This window comes from Oryzias latipes, chromosome 21, assembly GCF_053564925.1.
Source record: "Oryzias latipes strain Hd-rR chromosome 21, Olatipes_Hd-rR_3.1".
Classification (NCBI taxonomy): domain Eukaryota; kingdom Metazoa; phylum Chordata; class Actinopteri; order Beloniformes; family Adrianichthyidae; genus Oryzias; species Oryzias latipes.
The window spans coordinates 1,615,633-1,639,208 of NC_136257.1; the positions used below are offsets into that span (position 1 = coordinate 1,615,633).

Sequence of the window (23,576 nt, forward strand, 5' to 3'; positions counted from 1 at the left end):
AGTACTACCTCTAGCCACTGGATGGCAGTATAGTACTTCTACAACATACAGGTCATCAACTGTCAAAAACTGCCCAAACCTGAAGTCCACAGTAGAAATAACAGCTATTGCTTTTAGCAGTGTTATGATCTTTACCTTGATGTGTGTTTTTACTTCACTTTGTGTAGAATGATAGAAACGTTCCTCATGTCAGATACCAGCCAGCACCACTGGTGTCAGGTGATCCAGGAACAGCTTACCTGCAGAATGAGCAGCTGACCGGCCCCGAGCTCCCTCTCACTGGCCTCCATCCTGCAGGTGATCTCTGTCAGCTGATCTTCCAGGTGTTTGCTGCGGCTCACCAGAGATTTCACCTCAGACTTCATCTTACTAACGAAGAGGCGGGCAGTGGTAAACTCCTCCTCCATCATCTCGCTTCCTTCAGCCATCTGAACCAAAGTAGTGGAGGAGAAACCTTGTTTTACAAAGTTCAATCTTTAGATTCATGAAGTTCATTTCCATTTTCCCCCATCATGTATTTACCAAATGCACTATAGAGACACATCCAGGTATTTAGTTGAATCTTTCTGGTTAAACTTGAATAACTTTGTTCTGACTGAACCCTGTAGAACCGCAGCAGTGAGGAAAACAAGTGTTTGATGGGAAAAGGAAGCAGAAGCAAATATGACCCAAATTCATAAAGAATGTGTTAAAAAACTTCTGGACCAAAAACAACATCTGTCAACTAACGATAGTTACCATTTAGCCAGTTAAACTAATTTAACTAACTTTTGGTAATAATATTATTTTTGGACTTTTATGAAAGTATTTATTTAGAGATTCAGGTTGTAACTGTACAGTATTTGAACTTTAGAAATCAGGAAGGTCTGACATTTTCCTCTTAGGTGAGAGACATCATCCAAAAATCACATTGCAGGATTCTTTCAACCATTTATTTGTTAGCTACTGCTGGAAAAAACTATGTGCACCCCGTCTATCAGCTGGACCTCTGACCCTTAAAGACCTGTTAGTCCGCCTCTACATAGTCCACGTCCACTTCTTTACTAGGTTAGAGGCACCTGTTTGAGGTGGTTAGCTGCATAAAGACACGGTCCACCACATACAATCAGTAAGACGCCAACTACTGACATGGCCAAGACCAAAGAACTGTCCAAAGACACCAGAGATCATAGACCATCACAAGACTGGAAAGGGCAACGGGGCAATTGAATCGGTTAGTTCAAAAGGGCCCAAGTCCAGAGACTTTAGTTTGCTGGTCCTCTGAAATGATAAAAGTGAGGTGCTTCATATTATCACATTTGGAAGCTATGAACTGGTGCTAAATCTGGGTAAAGTATGAATCATTTGGTGTAGCCTCCCTTTAAGATATGCAATTAAAATCATTTTCCTGGAACAACAAACCTCTCGGACTTGGGCCCCTTTTGAACTAACCGATCCAATTGTCGAGCAACTTGGTGAAAAAGCTCCACTGTTGGAGCAATTCTTAGAAAATGGAAGAAGATAAACATGACTGTCAAGCTTCCTCGGACTGAGGCTCCATGCAACATCTCACCTGGAGGGGTCTCAGTGATCCTAAGACCCTAACCTGCACAATGTCTCTAAACATAAATGTTTAGCAGCCTTACAGCCCACAGACAGACAGCTGTCATTTTCAAAGGTCTTTTTAAGCCTTTCAGAGGAAACTATTTGATCACATAGTACCTTTGGCACACTAAAATAACCACTTTTTAATGAAATATGAGTTATTTTCACCGATAATTTTCCTACTCAGAAGTAAGACTCGATCTCTGAGGCTCCGCCTTTCTCTCTTGTGGGTGCCGCCCCTTTAATGACATCATCTCGGCCTCTTCGCCCACGAAGAGCTGGACGTGCAGATTGTGGAGCCTTACAACAGCCACACACTGCTAGCTCTACTGAGAAAGTGGGCGTGTCTGTTAGCCTGGGGGCGGAGCTGACAGCACAGACTCTTCCTGGAAGGGGCGGTTCTTAGTTATCTACGTCACAATGTGAGGACCCGCTCGGTTGAGGAATAATTATAATACAATTAAAAGCTCAATCCGTTGATTTTACATGACAAAGGTTCTGTAAATCTCTTTAGGTGTTTAGTGTCAAACAAAAAAAGCCAATGGATTTTTTCTACTAACCGCCTAAATACGGATCTATGGTGAAATGTGACCATAGATCCTGGTCAGATCTGACAAAGCATGTACACAAAGACGGGGGGGGGGTCTCACAATTCTGAGCTCGCTTGTTCCAAGGACGCTGCTGATTTCACCGAGCTCCCTGAGCAGCAGGTTGAGGATCTCTGCAGACCTCTTCTTATGGTACAAAATGAGCTCCTGTTTGGTGGATGAGTCCCTTTCTGCTGCCTCCAGAGCCGCCTGAGACAACAAGACACAGAGACCTTCACCAAACTGATCCACGTTCTCGTTAGGTTTCCATATGCAGGAGGACTTACAGTTTTGAGTCCAATCTCCTCATTCAACTGCTCAATGCTCTGAGTCTTTGCCTCCACCTCCTGGCTCTTGTGGTCATAGTTGACGGCAAGCTCTTCCAGAGCCTGTAGGACCTCCTTCACCTCTTCTTTAGCCGCCTCGTTGTCTTTCTGCAGCTGCGACAGCGTTTCCTGTAACTGCTGGTACTCCTGACGACTGGACGTCAGCAGCTGTGGGCGGAGCATCCGGTTCTCAGGAACGGGTACGTTGACATTGACGGCGTGTTTCTGAGGAGGCTTACCTCGTCCTGATCCATCAGCTGCTCTTTAAGTTTTTCACACATCTGACTCTGCTGGTTAATTTCATCGTCCTGCGAAGAAGATTTCAGCAACGTTAACATCTTCACACATAGAAACGGTCAGATTAAAGTCACCAAGTGTTTCCAACTCCTTAGTAACTAAATGAGCAATTGTTGTCCAGAAAGTAACAAAATTAGATAACCATTACTGTGACTATGGAGCTGTGACAATCTCATCAAGTCACTTTTAGTCGCCTAATCTGCACAATGTCTCTGGTAATGGAAATGCATTACAGCAATAGTCTCCAACCCTTTTCAGGTCACAGTGTAGTGTAGTGTAATGTAATGTAATGTAGGTCAGGACATTACACTGTGGCCTGAACAGGGTTCTTGTCCACAGAGCTGCCTGTACCAGGCTGAAGTGGATCTTCGGTTTTTATTTTTAGCTTCCAGTTTTAAGGGTAAAGTTTGTCTTCATCTTCTGTGAAATGTCTTCTTCAAACGTCATTTGATCACTAGACTTCATGTAAGAATCAGTCCAGTGTGATCTAGATTTTACCCCATTACTGTCAACATGGAAGCTAAAGAATCAGACGCCAACTTCAGCCTCGTCCAACTTTTCAGGCGTGACGGAAAAAAACAACCCAACTCCATCTGGATGAAGCTCATCTGCTGGACTATTCAAACATGTAGTTGTAGAGTTTGATAGGTTAATTCTCTCTAAGAGATCCCTCCATGTGGACCCCCCTGAGGTTTCTTCTTTTTTTTTAGGAGTTTCCTTACAGAGAAGGATGTTCTAAAGGCAGAGATGCCCAGTTTAGTTCTACATGTTCTCTATGATTCATGTTTACTACACAGTTAGCGGTAGGAAGCCCATTAAGACGACTGTGGTAGTAATTCTGGGCTATAGAAATCAAATCAAATTGAATAGAAAAGCCTGGTTTGGTAGGACTGAACCCACTTTATCATCCAGCTGCTGGTACAGGTCCGTGATGAGTTTCTCGTACTGCAGCTTCTCCTCCTCGGTGGGCGGAGCAACGCTCTCAGGCAAAGCTGGCGTCTCACTGCTGTTCTTCTTGTTTCTGCTGCTCAGCTGCTCCTCCACAGGTACAGACTCACCTGTAGGAGACACCACCCACCGCTCAGTTTCACATTTCATTTAAACTGCTCGTGTGCTTCACCTGTGCAAAGTCTGGACTCCGACGGACAGTGACGCAGAAATATGTTCACATTTTTGTCAAATGTTTTTCTTTCTAGTAAACAAGAATTATTTACACCAAAACAGAATTAAAAGAAAACACTATGAAGCCAATTTGCATTAGAATTACAACCTTAACAGAAAAAAATAAAGAGTTCAAGATTACTATGCACTAACAGCAACTCAGAGGTGAATTTCTAATGAACTCCTGCTGCTCTGCAGAAACTATGTCCTAGAAAACGACAGAAGTAAAACGTTATAATCATAATTAAGAGACCACTGGAAACGCTTTGAGAATAGATCAATAGATGATGGGAGTGGGACTGTAAGGATCGACAGTTGTGAAGATGTTCTTAGCGTTGGAGGCTTGTCCTTTTAGTGGTAGATAAGAAACACATCACTCTGGCCAATCAATTCGGTTTTCTTCACCAGACCATAAAAGAGAAGAAACATCACTGCTGTAGAGGAGATCTGCATGGAGGAATGGGCCAAAACATCCCTGCTCTAAAGCAGATCTGCATGGAGGAATGGGCCAAAACATCACTGCTCTAGAGGAGATCTGCATGGAGGAATGGGCCAAACATCACTGTTCTAGAGCAAATCTACAAGGAGGGATGGGCCAAACATCAATGCTCTAGAGGAGATCTGCATGGAGGAATGGGCCAAACATCACTGCTCTAGAGGAGATCTGCATGGAGGAATGGGCCAAACATCACTGCTCTAGAGGAGATCTGCATGGAGGAATGGGCCAAAACATCCCTGCTCTAAAGCAGATCTGCATGGAGGAATGGGCCAAAACATCACTGCTCTAGAGGAGATCTGCATGGAGGAATGGGTCAAACATCACTGCTCTAGAGGAGATCTGCATGGAGGAATGGGCCAAACATCACTGCTCTAGAGGAGATCTGCATGGAGGAATGGGCCAAACATCACTGCTCTAGAGGAGATCTGCATGGAGGAATGGGCCAAACATCACTGCTCTAGAGGAGATCTGCATGGAGGAATGGGCCAAACATCACTGCTCTAGAGGAGATCTACAAGGAGGGATGGGCCAAACATCACTGCTCTAGAGGAGATCTACATGGAGGAATGGGCCAAAACATCACTGCTGTAGAGGAGATCTGCATGGAGGAATGGGCCAAAACATCGTTGCTCTAGAGGAGATCTGCATGGAGGAATGGGCCAAACATCACTGCTCTAGAGGAGATCTACAAGGAGGGATGGGCCAAACATCACTGCTCTATATGAGATCTGCATGGAGGAATGGGCCAAAACATCGTTGCTCTAGAGGAGATCTGCATGGAGGAATGGGCCAAACATCACTGTTCTAGAGCAAATCTACAAGGAGGGATGGGCCAAACATCAATGCTCTAAAGCAGATCTGCATGGAAGAATGGGCCAAACATCACTGCTCTAGAGGAGATCTGCATGGAGGAATGGACCAAAACATCAATGCTCTAGAGGAGATCTGCATGGAGGAATGGACCAAAACATCACTGCTCTAGAGGAGATTTGCATGGAGGAATGGGCCAAACATCACTGCTCTAGAGGAGATTTGCATGGAGGAATGGGCCAAAACATCACTGCTCCAGAGGAGATCTACATGGAGGAATGGGCCAAACATCACTGCTCTAGAGGAGATCTACAAGGAGGGATGGGCCAAACATCACTGCTCTATATGAGATCTGCATGGAGGAATGGGCCAAACATCACTGCTCTAGAGGAGATCTGCATGGAGGAATGGGCCAAACATCACTGCTCTAGAGGAGATCTACAAGGAGGGATGGGCCAAACATCACTGCTCTAGAGGAGATCTACATGGAGGAATGGGCCAAAACATCACTGCTCTAGAGGAGATCTGCATGGAGGAATGGGCCAAACATCACTGCTCTAGAGGAGATCTGCATGGAGGAATGGGCCAAACATCACTGCTCTAGAGGAGATCTGCATGGAGGAATGGGCCAAACATCACTGCTCTAGAGGAGATCTGCATGGAGGAATGGGCCAAACATCACTGCTCTAGAGGAGATCTGCATGGAGGAATGTGCCAAACATCACTGCTCTAGAGGAGATCTGCATGGAGGAATGGGCCAAACATCACTGCTCTAGAGGAGATCTACAAGGAGGGATGGGCCAAACATCACTGCTCTAGAGGAGATCTACATGGAGGAATGGGCCAAAACATCACTGCTCTAGAGGAGATCTGCATGGAGGAATGGGCCAAACATCACTGCTCTAGAGGAGGTCTGCATGGAGGAATGGGCCAAACATCACTGTTCTAGAGGAGATCTACAAGGAGGGATGGGCCAAACATCACTGCTCTAGAGGAGATCTACATGGAGGAATGGGCCAAAACATCACTGCTCTAGAGGAGATCTACATGGAGGAATGGGCCAAAACATCACTGCTCTAGAGGAGATCTGCATGGAGGAATGGGCCAAACATCACTGCTGTAAAGCAGATCTGCATGGAGGAATGGGCCAAAACATCAATGCTCTAGAGGAGATCTGCATGGAGGAATGGGCCAAACATCACTGTTCTAGAGCAAATCTACAAGGAGGGATGGGCCAAACATCACTGCTGTAAAGCAGATCTGCATGGAGGAATGGGCCAAAACATCAATGCTCTAGAGGAGATCTGCATGGAGGAATGGGCCAAACATCACTGCTCTAGAGGAGATCTGCATGGAGGAATGGGCCAAACATCACTGCTCTAGAGGAGATCTGCATATAGGAATGGGCCAAACATCACTGCTCTAGAGGAGATCTGCATGGAGGAATGGGCCAAACATCACTGCTCTAGAGGAGATCTACATGGAGGAATGGGCCAAACATCACTGCTCTAGAGGAGATCTACATGGAAGAATAGGCCAAAACACCACTGTTCTAGAGGAGATCTACATTTTGTTGTGAATACCTTGTGAAGACTCACAGAAAATTCACAGAAAACATTTGACTGCTATTGTCAACAAATAGCATTTAACAAAGTATTGAGTTGAACTTTTGTTATTAACCAAATTCTTATTTTCCACCATAATTAACAAATAAATACTTTAACAATCAGACAATGGGATTTTCTGGAATTTTTTTCTCATTTTGTGTCTCATAGTTTAGATTTACAGATGATGTAAATTACAGGCCTGTCTCATCTTTTTAAGTGGGAGAACTTAGACAATCAGTGGCTGACTAAATACCTTTTTGCCCCCCTCTATATTGACACCAGTGGGGGAAACTAATTATTAGCCCAAAAAGAACAGAAGACTGATTTCAATAGTTTTTTTTTTTTGTCCCAGCACTAAGAAAGACTCTTTTGAGGAAGATGTTTTGAATTTCAAATGTATTTCTATTTAAATTATTTTATTTTCTTATCATATGTGTTTGGTGTTTTGCTTTAAATTCAGAACTCATTCTAAAAAAAACACCTAATAAATGATGAAATATGACTAATAAATCTCTGTTTCTGACCTTTTCGCCACCTTTTTAGCTCACTCTCCAGTTTCTGGATCACGATGCTCAGACTCTTGTTCTTCTCTTTTTCTTTTTCGTATTTCTTCTTCCATTCCTCAGCAGTCAGCTCCAGATTTACAGACACCGTGTTCTTTATGGTTTTGGCCCTTAAATGCAGAATCAAAAGCTTTATGGTCACATCACTAAAGAAACCAGGAGGGATGCAAATGGAAACAGGTAAGTTTGTCCTGGAAGGAAGCTCCAGCTACAGATGAAGATCTGGATAAATATCAACTGGATTTTCTGGGAAACAGAAAATAATAGAAGCTCTCCTGTAAAAAAAAGGTGGGTGAGTATTTTGTTATTTACATTTTCACATGAAAACAAGGCAGACACACCGTCTTTGTCATCTTCAAACTCAGCAGAGGATTTCTACACATTCTGGACTGAATCAGAGGTTGATGAAGGATGATCTACTACCTCTGTCCGAACATGAGGGTGGACTTGGTTTCAGCTTCATTATAAACGGATGGCGAGCAACATATGATGATGGTGGTTCGACAGTTTCCTCCCAATGAATCCTGCAGGATTCGAGTCATCTTACTGTCTCGGTATGGGACATGTCCTTTCTGCAAGAGAGCAGCAGACAGAATGTCCATGAGGACAAATCCCTCAAGATGTTTCCACTTTAAGGATTTTACCTCCAGGTGTCCAAGAATCTCTAGAAAAAACGGTTTTAAATGGCCATAAACACCATACATATGCGTCATCAGTTTGTTCACTTCCGATGAATTCATGTAACACTGTTTCTGAAACAGGCAAGTCCAAAGATCGGTCTGCAGGTCAAATGCAGCCTGAAGCTCACGGTCCTGTTAGAAAAGTGGATGAAATATGGCCTCCAGCACTGCTGGCAGGACAAAAATGCAGCCAAAATATATACATATGTATGTTTGTTGAGGTTCAATTCCCGTTCCTGCTGCTTATGGTTTCGTCTTTTAGTGTTTCGTGTGTTCGGCCCGTTTCTGTCCCTGCTGTTTCTCTCTGAGTTTTCCTACATGCTGTTCTTTTCCTTCCCTTCATCTCAGAGATCCAGGAGGCTTCTGCCGCATGGCCGGCTTTGGAGAAGCACAGCTCGCCACCAGCTTGGGGAATTCCCACACTCACCTATGCAGGTGTGATCTACTAACGTCACCTGCTGGTGGAATCCTATGGAGCTAGAATTGAGACTTTCAATTTGTACTTGTAACTTTGGTTTTGTTACTTGTAACTTTGGTTTTGTTACTTGTAACTTTGGTTTTGTTACTTGTAACTTTGGTTTTGTACTTGTAACTTTGGTTTTGTACTTGTAACTTTGGTTTTGTTCCTTGTAACTTTGGTTTTGTACTTGTAACTTGGGTTTTGTTACTTGTAACTTTGGTTTTGTACTTGTAACTTTGGTTTTGTTACTTGTAACTTTGGTTTTGTACTTGTAACTTTGGTTTTGTTACTTGTAACTTTGGTTTTGTACTTGTAACTTTGGTTTTGTACTTGTAACTTTGGTTTTGTTACTTGTAACTTTGGTTTTGTACTTGTAACTTTGGTTTTGTACTTGTAACTTTGGTTTTGTTCCTTGTAACTTTGGTTTTGTACTTGTAACTTGGGTTTTGTTACTTGTAACTTTGGTTTTGTACTTGTAACTTTGGTTTTGTTACTTGTAACTTTGGTTTTGTACTTGTAACTTTGGTTTTGTTACTTGTAACTTTGGTTTTGTACTTGTAACTTTGGTTTTGTACTTGTAACTTTGGTTTTGTTACTTGTAACTTTGGTTTTGTACTTGTAACTTTGGTTTTGTACTTGTAACTTGGGTTTTGTTACTTGTAACTTTGGTTTTGTACTTGTAACTTTGGTTTTGTACTTGTAACTTGGGTTTTGTTACTTGTAACTTTGGTTTTGTACTTGTAACTTTGGTTTTGTTACTTGTAACTTTGGTTTTATTACTTGTAACTTTGGTTTTGTTACTTGTAACTTTGGTTTTGTTACTTGCAACTTTGGTTTTGTTACTTGTAACTTTGGTTTTGTTACTTGTAACTTTGGTTTTGTACTTGTAACTTTGGTTTTGTACTTGTAACTTTGGTTTTGTCCCTTGTAACTTTGGTTTTGTACTTGTAACTTGGGTTTTGTTACTTGTAACTTTGGTTTTGTACTTGTAACTTTGGTTTTGTTACTTGTAACTTTGGTTTTGTACTTGTAACTTTGGTTTTGTTACTTGTAACTTTGGTTTTGTACTTGTAACTTTGGTTTTGTTACTTGTAACTTTGGTTTTGTACTTGTAACTTTGGTTTTGTACTTGTAACTTTGGTTTTGTTACTTGTAACTTTGGTTTTGTACTTGTAACTTTGGTTTTGTACTTGTAACTTGGGTTTTGTTACTTGTAACTTTGGTTTTGTACTTGTAACTTTGGTTTTGTACTTGTAACTTGGGTTTTGTTACTTGTAACTTTGGTTTTGTACTTGTAACTTTGGTTTTGTTACTTGTAACTTTGGTTTTATTACTTGTAACTTTGGTTTTGTTACTTGTAACTTTGGTTTTGTTACTTGCAACTTTGGTTTTGTTACTTGTAACTTTGGTTTTGTTACTTGTAACTTTGGTTTTGTACTTGTAACTTTGGTTTTGTACTTGTAACTTTGGTTTTGTCCCTTGTAACTTTGGTTTTGTACTTGTAACTTGGGTTTTGTTACTTGTAACTTTGGTTTTGTACTTGTAACTTTGGTTTTGTTACTTGTAACTTTGGTTTTGTACTTGTAACTTTGGTTTTGTTACTTGTAACTTTGGTTTTGTACTTGTAACTTTGGTTTTGTACTTGTAACTTTGGTTTTGTTACTTGTAACTTTGGTTTTGTACTTGTAACTTTGGTTTTGTACTTGTAACTTGGGTTTTGTTACTTGTAACTTTGGTTTTGTACTTGTAACTTTGGTTTTGTACTTGTAACTTGGGTTTTGTTACTTGTAACTTTGGTTTTGTACTTGTAACTTTGGTTTTGTTACTTGTAACTTTGGTTTTATTACTTGTAACTTTGGTTTTGTACTTGTAACTTTGGTTTTGTTACTTGCACACACTAACAATTCAAGTTCCAGGTTCCAGGTACAAAACCTAAAAAACATTTTTACCATATTTGGCATGCCAGGAAGAGCCAATGAGGGGCGAATTTCAACCATGTTTCTAGAATAAACATTTTAGAGTCCATAAAGGTTGTGGACAGGAGTCTTTCTATAGATAACCAGTTCAAACAGGAGTCTTTAATACAGGTAACCAGTGGAGGACAGAGGATCCTCTACAGAAGAAGTTACAGGTCTGTGAGAGACAGAAATCCTGCTCATTTGTAGATGAACAAATACTTATTTTTCACCATAATTTACAGATAAATTCTTTAAAAATCAGATAATTTGATTTCTGGATTTTTTTCTCATTTTTCTCTCATAGTTGAGGTTTACCTATGATGTAAATTTCATGCCTCTCTCATGTTTTTGTGTGGGAGAACTTGCACAACTGCACAACAAAACATATGCAACAAATGAAATAACAACCAAATTTATGTTGTTAAACTATAACTCTGCATTTAATAATATTAGTTTTGGTAGTACTACTTAGTAGTTTGACAGCCCCCACTGGAAATCTGGCCCTCCTGGCAAAAGCGAAAGCATCAATCAAACATGTTTGTGTCACACTGGCTGTAACAGACTCACCGTTCCTTCACTCAGAGCAGCAATGACGTTTCCAAGGGCAGACAGAGACTTGTTGATGTTCTTTGCTTCATCCAATATGGCTCCCTCTGCACCGGTTTTACTCACCTGAACAGAGAAACAACAGCGGCGGCATGAGAAGAGCTCAGAGACGATCTCCACGAGGACAGGCTAAAGAAACTGGAGCCACAACCAGCCCAGCCACACCTTTTCACTGCCAGCCAGGTCCACCAGGTAGAGTTTCCCAGACAGTTTGGTTTCTGTCTCCACGTTCTCCTGCTTGATGTTGATCAGGAAAATACTGTGACTGCGGGAGCTGTGCTCATTCATGTCTGCAGGAAGAATGGAGACGGTCGTGTCACGACTCACAATATCAACAAATCAGTCAGGCAGAAGTTAGAAAAGCTGCAAATTCAGAAACCAGTCAACCCACAACTAATGAGAAAAGTTCATAATTCATTTTTTCAATGTCTTTTTTATGAATTATTACTGTGGAAGTGTTTTGCAGTGTTTGCACATTCTCATTTTTGGTGTTTTTTGTTAAAATATTTTCTTGTTTTTAATACTTTTTGTGTGTTTTTTGTTCCACGTCACTTTTTAGAAAAATACATTATGTTTTTGTGGCCTTTAAGGCTTTCATTCATAAAATATAGCTTTCAAAATTTACAATAATAGAATGAAAACATTGTTTTATTATTCAATATTAACCATTTTAATTTAATTTCTTTTTATCAGCAGCACCCCCCCCCCCCCTCTGTTAAATGAGATCCTCCTGCTGCAGAATATTTGCTGAATTAAAAATGCAAAAAAATCAAACTTGACATTTTCTATCATTGTGACTTTGATGCACCTTTTTTATTTCTCTTTTTTTTATTATTATTGAATATAAACTTGACCGCACTGGAGTAAAAATCCAACAGTATATCTCTGCATGTAAATGTCATTCTATTGGTGGTTTCAGTCCTGGATGAGGACAGAATATGGTTACATTTTTGGGGGTAATTTTAGAGTTTTTACCCCCCAACTACCATCCTGGTTTTCCTCACAATAGTTTAGCAAACAGCTCAAAGTAAGCTGGACTCTTTCTTCCACTTGGCAGTGTGTGCATTTCAACTGCAGTTACAGATATCATAATAAACCTTCAACGTTGATTCTGCCTCATCTCTATAAACTGGACAAAGAAGAGAGGAACAACAGAGAAGAATATGCTGCAAATAACAGTAATTATTTCTGTTGTATGTTTTAAAAAAGATAGAAAATATTTAATAGAGAAATGTTGAATTTGAATCTGCACAATCCTTATTTCTCCAGTGTCTTTTGCATCTAACTTGGATGACATTTTCTACTGTGTGGCGCTTTTCCCATCCAATGTTATCCTGAATCTTTTGTCACCTGGTGACCAGTGAGGCACAGAAGTATGTGAACCGCTGTGATTTTACAAGTTCTGACATTTTCGTCGCTGCATTTCCTCTCAGAGACATCATCTGAAGAAATATGGAAATCACACGGCATGATTGTTTTATTTTTTTATTATTGCAACTGCTTGGGTGAATTTAATATTGTATGGAAGAATGAATGGCAATTAAAAATGTAATTGATGTTGTTTAAAACTTTTACTATTGGATTGTTTTCATATTGAATTCTCTACTGCTACATTTATTTTCAAATTGCTAGATTAAATTGTCAATTAGGATTTCAAGTTTGAATTATAGGTGAAAAAACTCCCCCAGGAGACAGTTAAGCCACTTATTTACAACACGAATACACAAATGAGATCAAATAAACCATCTGTAAATGTTCGTATCTAACAGCAGACTTCTATGAACTGGTTTCTAAGGATGACTGTAAATCTCCAATGCAGCTCCTTCAGAAATCAGGCAGCTGAAGACGTGACGCTGTCATAAGACTTACTTGTGACGGCAACATGCCTGTTTGCTTTTCCCTCATCAATGATGTCCATCACTTCGTCAGGACTGGACACAAAACGCTCTGTACAGCCCTAACGGGAGAAGAGAACCACTTTACGCTGTGTGAATGTGTCTGAACGTCCCGGTGATGGCGCCAACCGGCCTGCCACGCCTCTGTCCGTCTGCCCCAGGTGGGGGTAACTGCTGATGTAGAGGCTACATCAGCAGAATGAATGAATGATGGACACATTGGAAGAACTGTGAGCGTCCATTATTATTATTATTATTATTATTATTATAACCAAAAACTGAAAACCTTTTATTTTGCAAAGCATTTTACTGAAACTATTACATTCATTGTTTATAGTTTACAGCTGCCATCTCATTTTTGTTACTTCTCTTAATTTTAGAAAAGCAATGTTTGCTTTGACAAGCTAAAAATACATTTTTGGCTTGAAAACACAGAATCAAGGCAGCACAACTAAAAGTACTACTGGTAGTGCTGGAATGAACAATCCGGATAAATACGCACTGAGCTCAGCCCACAAGAGTGAGTGTACCCACAAGCGGGTACTAGTACACTAGCGGTACTAGTGCGTGTACCGCTTTAAGACATCACGTGACCTATACAGGAAGTGTGTCGATGGGACGTGTTTCAAAGGACACCAACCATATTGAGGTGTTGCTGTGGATTTGATGGAGAGGAAACGGTTTGCTGCTGCTGTGTCTGTTGGATCTTTGCTTGTCTGGTCTGAAATGTGTGTCTGTTCTTTTCTGCTTGCTGTTACGTGTCACTTTGTGGACAGAGAACTCCGTTCATCCGTGTTGGAGAACAGGAAACACTGAAGCGCCCTGCAGAAAGCGTGGCCACAGGTCAAAACCAGCTTGATGGAAGAGTGCGGCATATGGGCCGGTCATGTGACTCAGCAGCATATGCCAAGATAAATGTATTGCCCATGCAATGAATTGAATTGTGTTATGAAGTAACATTTTTTTACACGGCACAACACAGCAAACTGTCACATAGTGTCAATCAAGCATTACAGCCAAAGAAAAGCTCACTCACATGAGGAAAAAAGTCTCAGGGTCAAAGGTCATTCCATTGATAAAAAGGACCCACATTGAATTCTTCCCCTACAGCTTCTCCCTACTCCAACATTTAGCCCTCCTAATTTAGAGTAACAGAAAAATAAGGTCTTCTGCTGTGGACGTCACTACCACTCGATGACATCATCAATAGTCGCCAGTTCCACGTTGGCTGGCACGTTGCCAGCGCTCCAGAAGAGCATGACAACATCAGTTCTCTAACTTTAAAATGCTAAAACAAAAAGGTTTACTTACATTTACATGTAAACTTCTGTGCTTCAGAGCACACTAAAGACCACACACCCACGGGAAAAAACGCGTCTCGCTGTGTAGCGGAGAAGAATCGCAGGGATTCAGAGGCCTCCATCACGAGGGTCTCCATTTCAGACACCCCTATCCCTCCAAACGCCCAACAATTGGAGGGATAGGGAGAAGCCAGCGGCGTAGGGGAGGAATTCAGATTCACCCCAAGCCTCTACAGAGTCTAAAACTGCTGCTAAACAGCTGGCTGAAAACAGACGAATTCACTAAACCTCAGGTACCACTAACTGCCCTGTCTGCAGGTGGAAAATGAGCAAAACTGTAAGAGTCACGCAGGAGGCCTGCAGGACATTTTAAGATCATAGATCGCTATGTGAGCCTGTTGAGTGAAAGTCTTCATGCACATTTTTTGTCGTGACGCGGGCGCCAGGTAAGCGGCTGAAAGGCTCAGCGTGTAGGATTGGCAAACCAGGGTTTGTTTCCAAGGGGGCGCCATGAGCTTCGTCCAGTGCCGGTCTTTCTGTCTACCTACACTCAGTCAGGAGTGATGGCCTGTAGTGGTTAGCATCGCTGGCAACAAGCATTTCTTTATTATATTCACACTGGATCAGTCGAGGCCCGGGTTAACAGCAACCGCTATCGGTGCTGTTCCCCGTCAGAGTGGAAATCGGACAACTGTTGATCTAAGGCGCATTGGTAGGAAGAGAGAGAAGAGGAAAGTCATGAGTGTTGGACTGACAGTAGGGACTCTGAATGTTGGAACTATGACAGGAAAAGGTGAAGAGTTGGTGGACATGATGCAGAGGAGGAAGGTAGACATGCTGTGTGTCCAGGAGAGCAGGTGGAACGTTAGCAAGGCTCAAGTTGAAGAAGAAGAAGACAAAGACGAAAGAGGAGGAGGAGTCACCAATCAACCTATGAAGTATGTTTTTGGACCGGAGTAAACTAATGGGGAAAACATGCAAAGCCACACAGAAAGGACCCAGCTGGGATTTGAACCAGAACCTTCTCACTGTGAGGTGAGAGATTATTATCCCCCAGTGAAGCCAATGTCATAATACACAAATATTAAATGTATTTGACAAAAGTATCACCCAGCTATGGCACATTCTTTTCCACTGAAAGGCAGTTTAAACAATGTTGAAGCATCAACTACGAATCATGCCAGTATTGAACGTACAGCTCATAAAGCTAAACTCCTCCCCTGGACCATGTTCCTTCGCTGGCGGTCCAACTCAACCACTTCATGACCAGTCCAAGCAAAATGTTCCCGTGTCAAAGTTGACATAGGACTGATTGACACGTTTGTGGTTGAAAAGCCAAAATGGGATGTCAGCAGAGGCCATCCATCCGTGTCCTCCGCCACATTCAGACTCAAAGCTGAAACCAAAGTCATGTGCCAGAAGACTTCTACACTTGTTGCTTAAAAGATAAATGAGTTTTGGTACTCGCTCATTTTCTACTACTTCTAAAGGTCACTCAAACAACCAACCTGCGTGACAGAAGACATTTTATAATGTTCCTTGGAGAGCTTATAGACCTTCTGCATCAAGACATGTCTGTCAGCATGAGTGCATGGAGGGCTCAGAGCAGGACAGACAAATATGTCAGACAAGTAACACTGTGCTGATAAAATCCCAACATTAAACCTCTCTTCAGGTTCATCTGCATACGCCGGGGGAAATGTATTGTGGGATGAGACACGTACCCTTGTCTGGGCAATCACAGAGATGGATACAACTTAACATTTATTCCTGTCCAACCAAGCCGTAGCCACAAGAACTTGTTTGTGAGGGTATTTCATGCATGTGTTTTTATAAATGCTGTGTGCACATAGAAGGAACTACACAGGGAAGCTTTGAGAGCAGTAACTGGGTCATGTCATTACCAAAAAGATGCACATTACTGAACTGTATACTCGGTACGTGTTTGTATTTAAGCAGCTCAATAAGTAGAGATTTCATGAATTTATCATGGGCCACAGAGTCCAATTAAAGGAATTGTCTTGACTCATTGTAATGTCTTCTAGCTTTATCTATGACTGGCTGACCTCAGTCTGCAGGGTTAGATCACTATTGTGAGACGCAAAAGCCAAAAGACTAGAGTGCATCATGTACCCTTAATACTACATGTATATCACAAATAAATATATAGTTTCAAACACGTTACAGTCCTACTAGCGAAACAAAACATCTTATGGGTTGGTTTGAAACTTGCATGCAAATGCAGGAATGTAACCTTGTACCTTGACAAAAGGAACCCTGTTTTTGTCCTCATGAACAGCCAAGTTGGTCTTTGATACTGAAACAAAATGTTACGTTTAAAAAAGTCCCGTTTGCAAAAAACATGAAATACGTCTGACTGCGCAACACGTCTTACCGTCCAATAGGTCTCTGATTTTGTCCAAATAGATTTCAAAGTAGGAAACCTGCAGATTAAGAGAAGTTCATAGACATCAAGTAAAGTTAGGAAGATGTTAAACATCTGAAGACGTTCATCCTTAAAAAGCATAGATTGCAATGTAAGGTGGACGTCACCAACATCACCTTGATGTGGAATTCCAGATTATCATCCATAGCATAGATGTGATCAAAGATGTCTCTGGCTATGCGAGGGATGATCCCCATCAGGCGGGAATTGTGAAGGTTTCCCTGAACACAGATACGACATGAAAACAGGTAGAAATCCCAGACATGTTCAGTCCTGTATGCACACACACACACACACACCCACCCACACACACACACACACCCACACACACACACCCACACACACACACACACACACACCCACACACACACACACACACACACACACACACCCACACACACACACACACACCCACACACACACACACACACACACACACCCACACACACACACACACACCCACACACACACACACACACACACCCACACACACACACACACACACACACACACACACACACCCACACACACACACCCACACACACACCCACACACACACCCACACACACACACACACACACACACACACACACACACACACACACACACACCCACACACACACACACACACACCGACCCACACACACACACACACACACACACACACACACACACACTGACCTCCATTGTGTGAGTCTTTCCTGATGATGTCTGTCCATAGGCAAAGATGGTACCGTTGTATCCCCCCAATACATCTGAAATGCAGAGCGAGACACACAGCAATCAATACAAACAGAAGCAACACAACAAACATGAAACACAAGAGCAACACACACATAGAAAAGATAAGCAACATAACAGTAGAAAACAAAGAGACATTCACCTCTGACGATCTGCTTTGCACAGGAGTCATACACCTGAACCTGCTCCGTGTTTGGAGGAAGGACTTTGTCGAACATATAAGGTTTTCCCTGAAACACAGGAAACATCCTGTCAAAATAAAAGCCTCATCATCATTTTCACTACTGCCTCCAGTCTGGATCTGTTCTAGTTGATGAAGAAAGAAAATAACTGATGTGGGAAAAACAGTGAAATTCTATCTTTCCTCCTTTTTTCCCATGACTGAAAAGGAACCAGTGGAGGCTAAGAAGAGCTGCAGGTGTCCTTTATTTTGGGATGTTTCTACTTAAAACTGCAGACACTTGAAGTGTCTCCTTCTCAGGGTGATTGAAAACTTTTTCATGCCCACAATTTGCAACCAGCCTGAATTATTTTTGTATTATTGGTTGAATCCATTGTCTTCCTGTTTCTTTTTCTTTATTTTAGTATCTTCTTGCATTTTTGCTGCTTAACCCCAACAATTGTTGATCTATTTCAACTCTTCAAATGTTCAGCTCTTTCAGCTTTTTCCAGCTGTGACTTTTGGTCCTTCAGATCCTTGAACTTTTCCAGATATTCCAGGATTATATGGATTATATGTCCCATTCACTGTACCTGGTTGTTGGAGTAATGTGAGTTATAGTGTATAGCTTTGCTGGTTCGATACCCGACTCTGGGTTTTTTCACAAAAACATGTTTTTTTTTGTTATTGGGCTGTTTTCACTTTATTTATGGTCAAATTTGATCCTTTATTTTACCTTTTTTAGGCCAGTTATTCCCCTTTACGTTTCATTTTCACTCAGCAATACAGCATCAATCCTGCAGCTTCTTCCTTCCAGTTACCACCAACATGTTCCACAGAAAAGTGGGAATTTCCTGTTCGGATTTCTGCCCAAAGCCTTGAAGTTCCTGTTTTCCCGTTTTTCCTTTCTTATCCTGGAGCTTCAGTCAGACAGAACAGGAGCATGGATGGTTTTTCCAGAACCCCCCCCGTCTGTTTCTGCAGATCCGTTTCTTCTGCCTCCATCATCGGATGATGCCCCCCCCCCCCTGTCAAATACCTGCTGCTGCTGCTTTTCGTCTTTAAACCCCCCACACCCACCGTCAGACACAGACTCACCCCGCCCCCACCCGTGGGGTGTGCCCCCCGCCCCCGGCTGTGTAGTGTTTTTTTTTCCGCGCCGCGTGCCGCCCCGCACTCACCGCCAGAACCACCGTGTCCTCCCCGCTGAACTTGGGGATGAATTTGTCCCCGCGGCTTCGCTCCGTGTCGTTGAGCGGCCGGAAGCGGCACATCACCCGGACCCCGCACTCTGCCGCGTCCATCCTCACGGACCGTTACACCCAGACGACAGGAAGCAGCGGCGGCAGCGCCCCGCCCAGTCCGCCTCGCGCCGCGCCGCTTTGTCCGTTGTGATGATGCGCGTGCCAGCTCCGATGTCACAGGTGTACAAGGAGACGCCAAGCCGCGCGGACTTATGGGAGATGAAGTCCAACGTAGACCTCAGGCGTGCTGGAAAGCGCCTTAGTGGCAGGAGACCAACCTGATCTCCCAACTTGAGTTTATTTTTTATTTAGTTTTGTTACAGTTTAGAAAAAAGCAAAGCAGAAATTAATTTTCTATGTTCATTCTAGCTGTGTGGTTTTAGAACTGTTCACCAATGTTATTAAAGTCCCACGCTGATCATCATTTGTTTAGTCTGTTGTCAAATCGTTCCCAGTGGTCTTTTAATGAAGATGATGATGATGCTGTTTTTCTTTTTCTAGGACATAGTTTCTGCAGAGCGGCAGGCGTTCATTAGAAATTCACCTCTGAGTCGTGGGACTGATTTACATGTAGTGAGACCTGCCCTGCTTCCCGACATCCGTCTGAGTCTTTCCCGCTAGCTTACAGTCACTCACAACCCCAAGCTAACATATGGATGCAACAAAAATGCAGACAATATCAGAGCTGTCCATCCGTACGGCCCACCTCCACCTCCTCTGCTTCTCCTCCAGAACATCTCCCCACTGCCTTCCAGCTTTCATCCATGTCTAACATCTCCAACGTTCTGTAGGTATGGTTGCAGGACCAACCATCTTTCCACTCTTCCTCCTCGTCAGCGTCTTCCTCACTTCATCTTTACTGATCTTTGCTGTTTTCTGCTCCACAGCAGCCTCCTCTTCTCTGTGTTCTCTAACATGCTCCTCATTCATCAGACCTTCAAGGTTCTCCTTCCATCTTCCCGTCACACTTTTAGAACCTGTCAACACATTTCCATCCATCTGTCCTTCATCGTCCTAAGCTGCTGCTCATCTGCACAGATCCGTGTCTCCCTCCTCTGTGTCCAAACTGTCATACTCTCATCCGCCCTTTGACCTTTACCTGCTTCACCTCCACCAGGTGCTGCATCTCTCTGTTCTCATGTCTTCTGTCCTCTCAGAGTTCTACTTTTCTTACATAACCTTTTCCTCTGAACAAACTCCTGAACTTCTTCATTCCAGATGAAACACTGAGTCTCCTCTCAGTCTCCATCATCACTTCAGCTGTTTCTGTCCAGTCGTCTGGAAGAACCTCCTGATCTCCCAAAGTCTGTTTATACTCCTCCCTTAAAGAGCCAATCAACACATCTATGTCCTTCCTCATCCTAACCTGCTGCTTCTCTGTCTTACCTGTACACATCTACCTCTCCATTGTGAGATGACCTCACCCATTCATTTTTTTTACGGTATCACTCGCTGTGATATCATTGTCTGGGGGGGGGTGTAGTTTACATAGCCAAAAATTCCTTTTTGCCGGGTCCTAGGTGTGTGCAAATTTTGGTGACTTTTCGTGCAATTTTCTCTCAAACACGCAAAACATTTTCCAACTGCGCAGACACAAAATGGTCCTTGCAGTCAGTGACTGCTACAGACCAAAGCTCTGGAAGGTACAGTTGGCGGCTAAAATCACGGCGGCTCGGGGGGGATGTGAGTCAGCTGACAGAGCCCCAGACAGGTGCAATAAACACCCAAGTGCCAATGAGATGACCATACCTGAAGTACTGGAAACTGCTAAACAAAGGCTCCTGGCCTTGAGCAGACACTTGAAAAGGTTTACAAGAGAAAATGATAGTGGCTTGTTGAAGACAAGAAACCGTCAACAAACCCCTCATCTTTATATCTCATAGATCATAGATCTTTGCTTGAAAGTCTACCTGCAAAAGTGTATTTCCTGTGGTTGGCCTACAGGACAGCACAGAACGATTCATCCCGGCACCACAGGAACAAGCCCTGAGGACCAGAGCGACGGAGGCTCAGATCTACAACACCAGACAAGACGGTGGCAGGGAAAGCCCACAAAAATGTTTGCAGCATCCATTGTTTCGCATCATGTTTTGATCTGTTTAACTTAGCTTTACATTTAGAATGAGTGCAGGGAAAGAGAACGTTTACAGTCTGGGGTTACAGGAATTGTTACCTAAAAGTTCTCACAATAACAGAAAGACCAACAGTGTGTGTGCGGTTGCTTCAGAAACTCCGGGTCATCTCAACAACAGTTGTGTGCTTCCAAAGGGGTCCAGGGCTGGAGCCTGCAGACGGTCTGTTAGCGTGAATTAGATTGATTCCTCATTGTTCAGTTTGATGAGCTGTGGAAACTGTATTATATGAACTCACTGCTCCTTAGAACAGCGTGAAGCAGATCAGCGCCTGATTGGCTAAAGGCATAGACGACACATAATGAGTTGAGATGACCTGGGCTTGAATAGGCCTTAGTCTGACAAAGACATTCAATCTAGAGAAGAAAGTGCTCGGCAGTAGAAGGGACAAAGGTCAGAAGGTCATCGATAACACGCGTTAACTTTTACATAAAGGTCATCTTGAGAGGCTAAGACGTGCAAGATTCCAGACCACCACAGTTATATCTACGACATAGTGAGATCAAACGACACAGCATCAAAACACAAATACCTTCACAGGGAATAACAAAATGCACTTTACTCCATGTAAGTTCTACGGCTGCTGTAAGAGCTATAAATGACTGAATTCATGAATAATGTCTTATGGACATAAGGTCCAAGTAACAAGATCATAAAAACAGAAAGAATCAACATTCATAAAGGTAGACTAAAAAAAGAAAAGCATACAGAAATGCTAAGAACAGACAGAACTGAGTAAAATGCAAATAACAAACCAAAAAGCTGCAGGGCTTAAACATGCATCCATGGCAGAACCGCCAGACTGGGGACTGATCTTCAAGAAAGCCGTGCTTTACATAGATGAGGTCTGAAATGATGTCATTGGGAGGCATGAAGACGTCTAAAACCATAGATACACGTCTGTAAGAGCCTGGAGAGTGTGGACTCCTGCACCACCACGGTCTTCTCTGTCGCTCCACACTTCCTCCCCCAAACCACAGCTCCTCTAAACAGTCCAGCTGGAAACTCTTCTGTCTCATCTCCTTAAAACTCTTCCATTCCTCCACAGGTATGTTTTCAGGGCGAAGCAGATAGCAAGCACAGGAATCATTCTCGGGCTAGCATATTTAAGGCAAGTCCCCCTCCCTTTTGATCATAAGTAGTTCTTTGAGTATTCATAAGTTCATCTTTAAATTTGAAAAAAACTTGCTACACAAATGAGTTAAAACGATATTTGCCTTTTAGGTGAAAGTGAAAGGCAGCGCATCTTTGCATCATTTCCCGCCTTTAGGAACATGAAGCATGCAGAGACTGAGACTTCCGAATGACCTGCTCACTGATTCGTACCTTCTATTTGAAGTTACCACAGTAAACCAACAGACAGGAAGGAATTGAAGAGGGAAAAGGCCGGATTCAAAGCCACTCATGCCATCATAAAGCGGACTTTTGAAAGCTGTTTGAGCAGGCTCAGTGTGGACTCTGTCTCAGAAACCACAAAAACCCTGCATGCCTTCTGCTGCCTGTCAGCCATCTTACTCAGACACCAGGTTGCTTTTCTTTTTCCTAATGCAGCAAACAAAGCATTGACTGTGTTAGGGTGGGTCTGGATGAAGAGAACAGTGACTGCCACAAAAACCCAACAAATGCCCCCTGGGCATCTCTGGACAGAGGAGGAAACATGTTTGCGGAGCCCTTTGGTGTGTTAGGTTTAGATTTTGGCTACAGAGCTGGATGCCCGGCATGGAGGAGACGCTTTCAGCGCTGCAGAAATGTCACTTAGCAACACACCTCTGAGCTGGATGAAAGCTGAGGAAATCCCCCACCGCTGGGCTCCCGGAGGAGGCGTTAAAGGGTACAGCCTCAACATGTAGAGCATTTCTATCTGTCAATACATATTTTAGAAAAAGTTGCCAAAATTTTAAACATTAAGTCATTTTTGAAATAAAGAATTTCCAGACGCAGGGAAAGTCGAGCAGTTCCTAGCTTTAGCTTATGTGCTGAAAGGCAAGTGAAAGGAGTGAGACACAGAAACCTAAAAGTAATAGATACTCGTACTCTCAATGACAACAAGAGCTTGGTTTGCATAGCCAGTAGGTCAGACCTGTTCCAGGTGCATGTTGGATTCCAGCAGGGCTTCCCTTTATCCCTGGTTCTGTTCATAGTCAGAATTTCTAGGCACAGCCAGGGGCCGGAGGGGGTCTGGTTTGGAGACCACAGGATTTCCTCTCTGCTCTTTGCAGATGATGATGATGTCCTGTTGGCTTCATGGAGCCGGGACCTCCAGCGTGCATTGGAGCGGTTTGCAGCCGAGTGTGAAGCGGCTGGGATGAGGGTCAGCACTGCCAAATCTGAGGCCGTGGTACTTGGCCAGAGAAAGATAGTTTGTCCTCTCTGGGTGGGTGGAGTGTCCCTGCCCCAGGTGGAGGAATTCAAATACCTTGGGGTCTTGTTCACGACGGTGAGATTGACCGGTGGATTGGAGCAGCATCTGCGTTTTGCGGTCGCTGTATCGGTCCGTTGTGGTGGAGAGAGAGCTGTCA

The 23,576-nt window shown here is 42.9% G+C and overlaps 1 protein-coding gene across 1 annotated transcript in view; it reads right to left on the reverse strand.

Annotated features, from left to right (window-relative positions):
* The window catches only part of LOC144988578 (kinesin heavy chain-like), a 28,602-nt gene extending 9,492 nt beyond the window's left edge, over positions 1 to 19,110 (reverse strand). Inside the window, exons 1-16 of the mRNA XM_078939049.1 lie at positions 18,863 to 19,110; positions 17,664 to 17,751; positions 17,462 to 17,535; positions 16,897 to 17,001; positions 16,730 to 16,778; positions 16,596 to 16,651; positions 13,008 to 13,095; positions 11,304 to 11,428; positions 11,100 to 11,204; positions 7,858 to 8,006; positions 7,396 to 7,544; positions 3,695 to 3,852; positions 2,737 to 2,805; positions 2,459 to 2,665; positions 2,235 to 2,381; positions 240 to 428 (exon numbers count right to left, since the gene is read on the reverse strand). Coding sequence (XP_078795175.1) covers positions 240 to 428; positions 2,235 to 2,381; positions 2,459 to 2,665; positions 2,737 to 2,805; positions 3,695 to 3,852; positions 7,396 to 7,544; positions 7,858 to 8,006; positions 11,100 to 11,204; positions 11,304 to 11,428; positions 13,008 to 13,095; positions 16,596 to 16,651; positions 16,730 to 16,778; positions 16,897 to 17,001; positions 17,462 to 17,535; positions 17,664 to 17,751; positions 18,863 to 18,985 — 1,881 coding nt within the window. The 5' untranslated portion in view covers positions 18,986 to 19,110. The remainder of the gene's footprint in view (positions 1 to 239; positions 429 to 2,234; positions 2,382 to 2,458; positions 2,666 to 2,736; positions 2,806 to 3,694; positions 3,853 to 7,395; positions 7,545 to 7,857; positions 8,007 to 11,099; positions 11,205 to 11,303; positions 11,429 to 13,007; positions 13,096 to 16,595; positions 16,652 to 16,729; positions 16,779 to 16,896; positions 17,002 to 17,461; positions 17,536 to 17,663; positions 17,752 to 18,862) is intronic.
* Between the last annotated feature and the right edge of the window lie 4,466 nt (positions 19,111 to 23,576).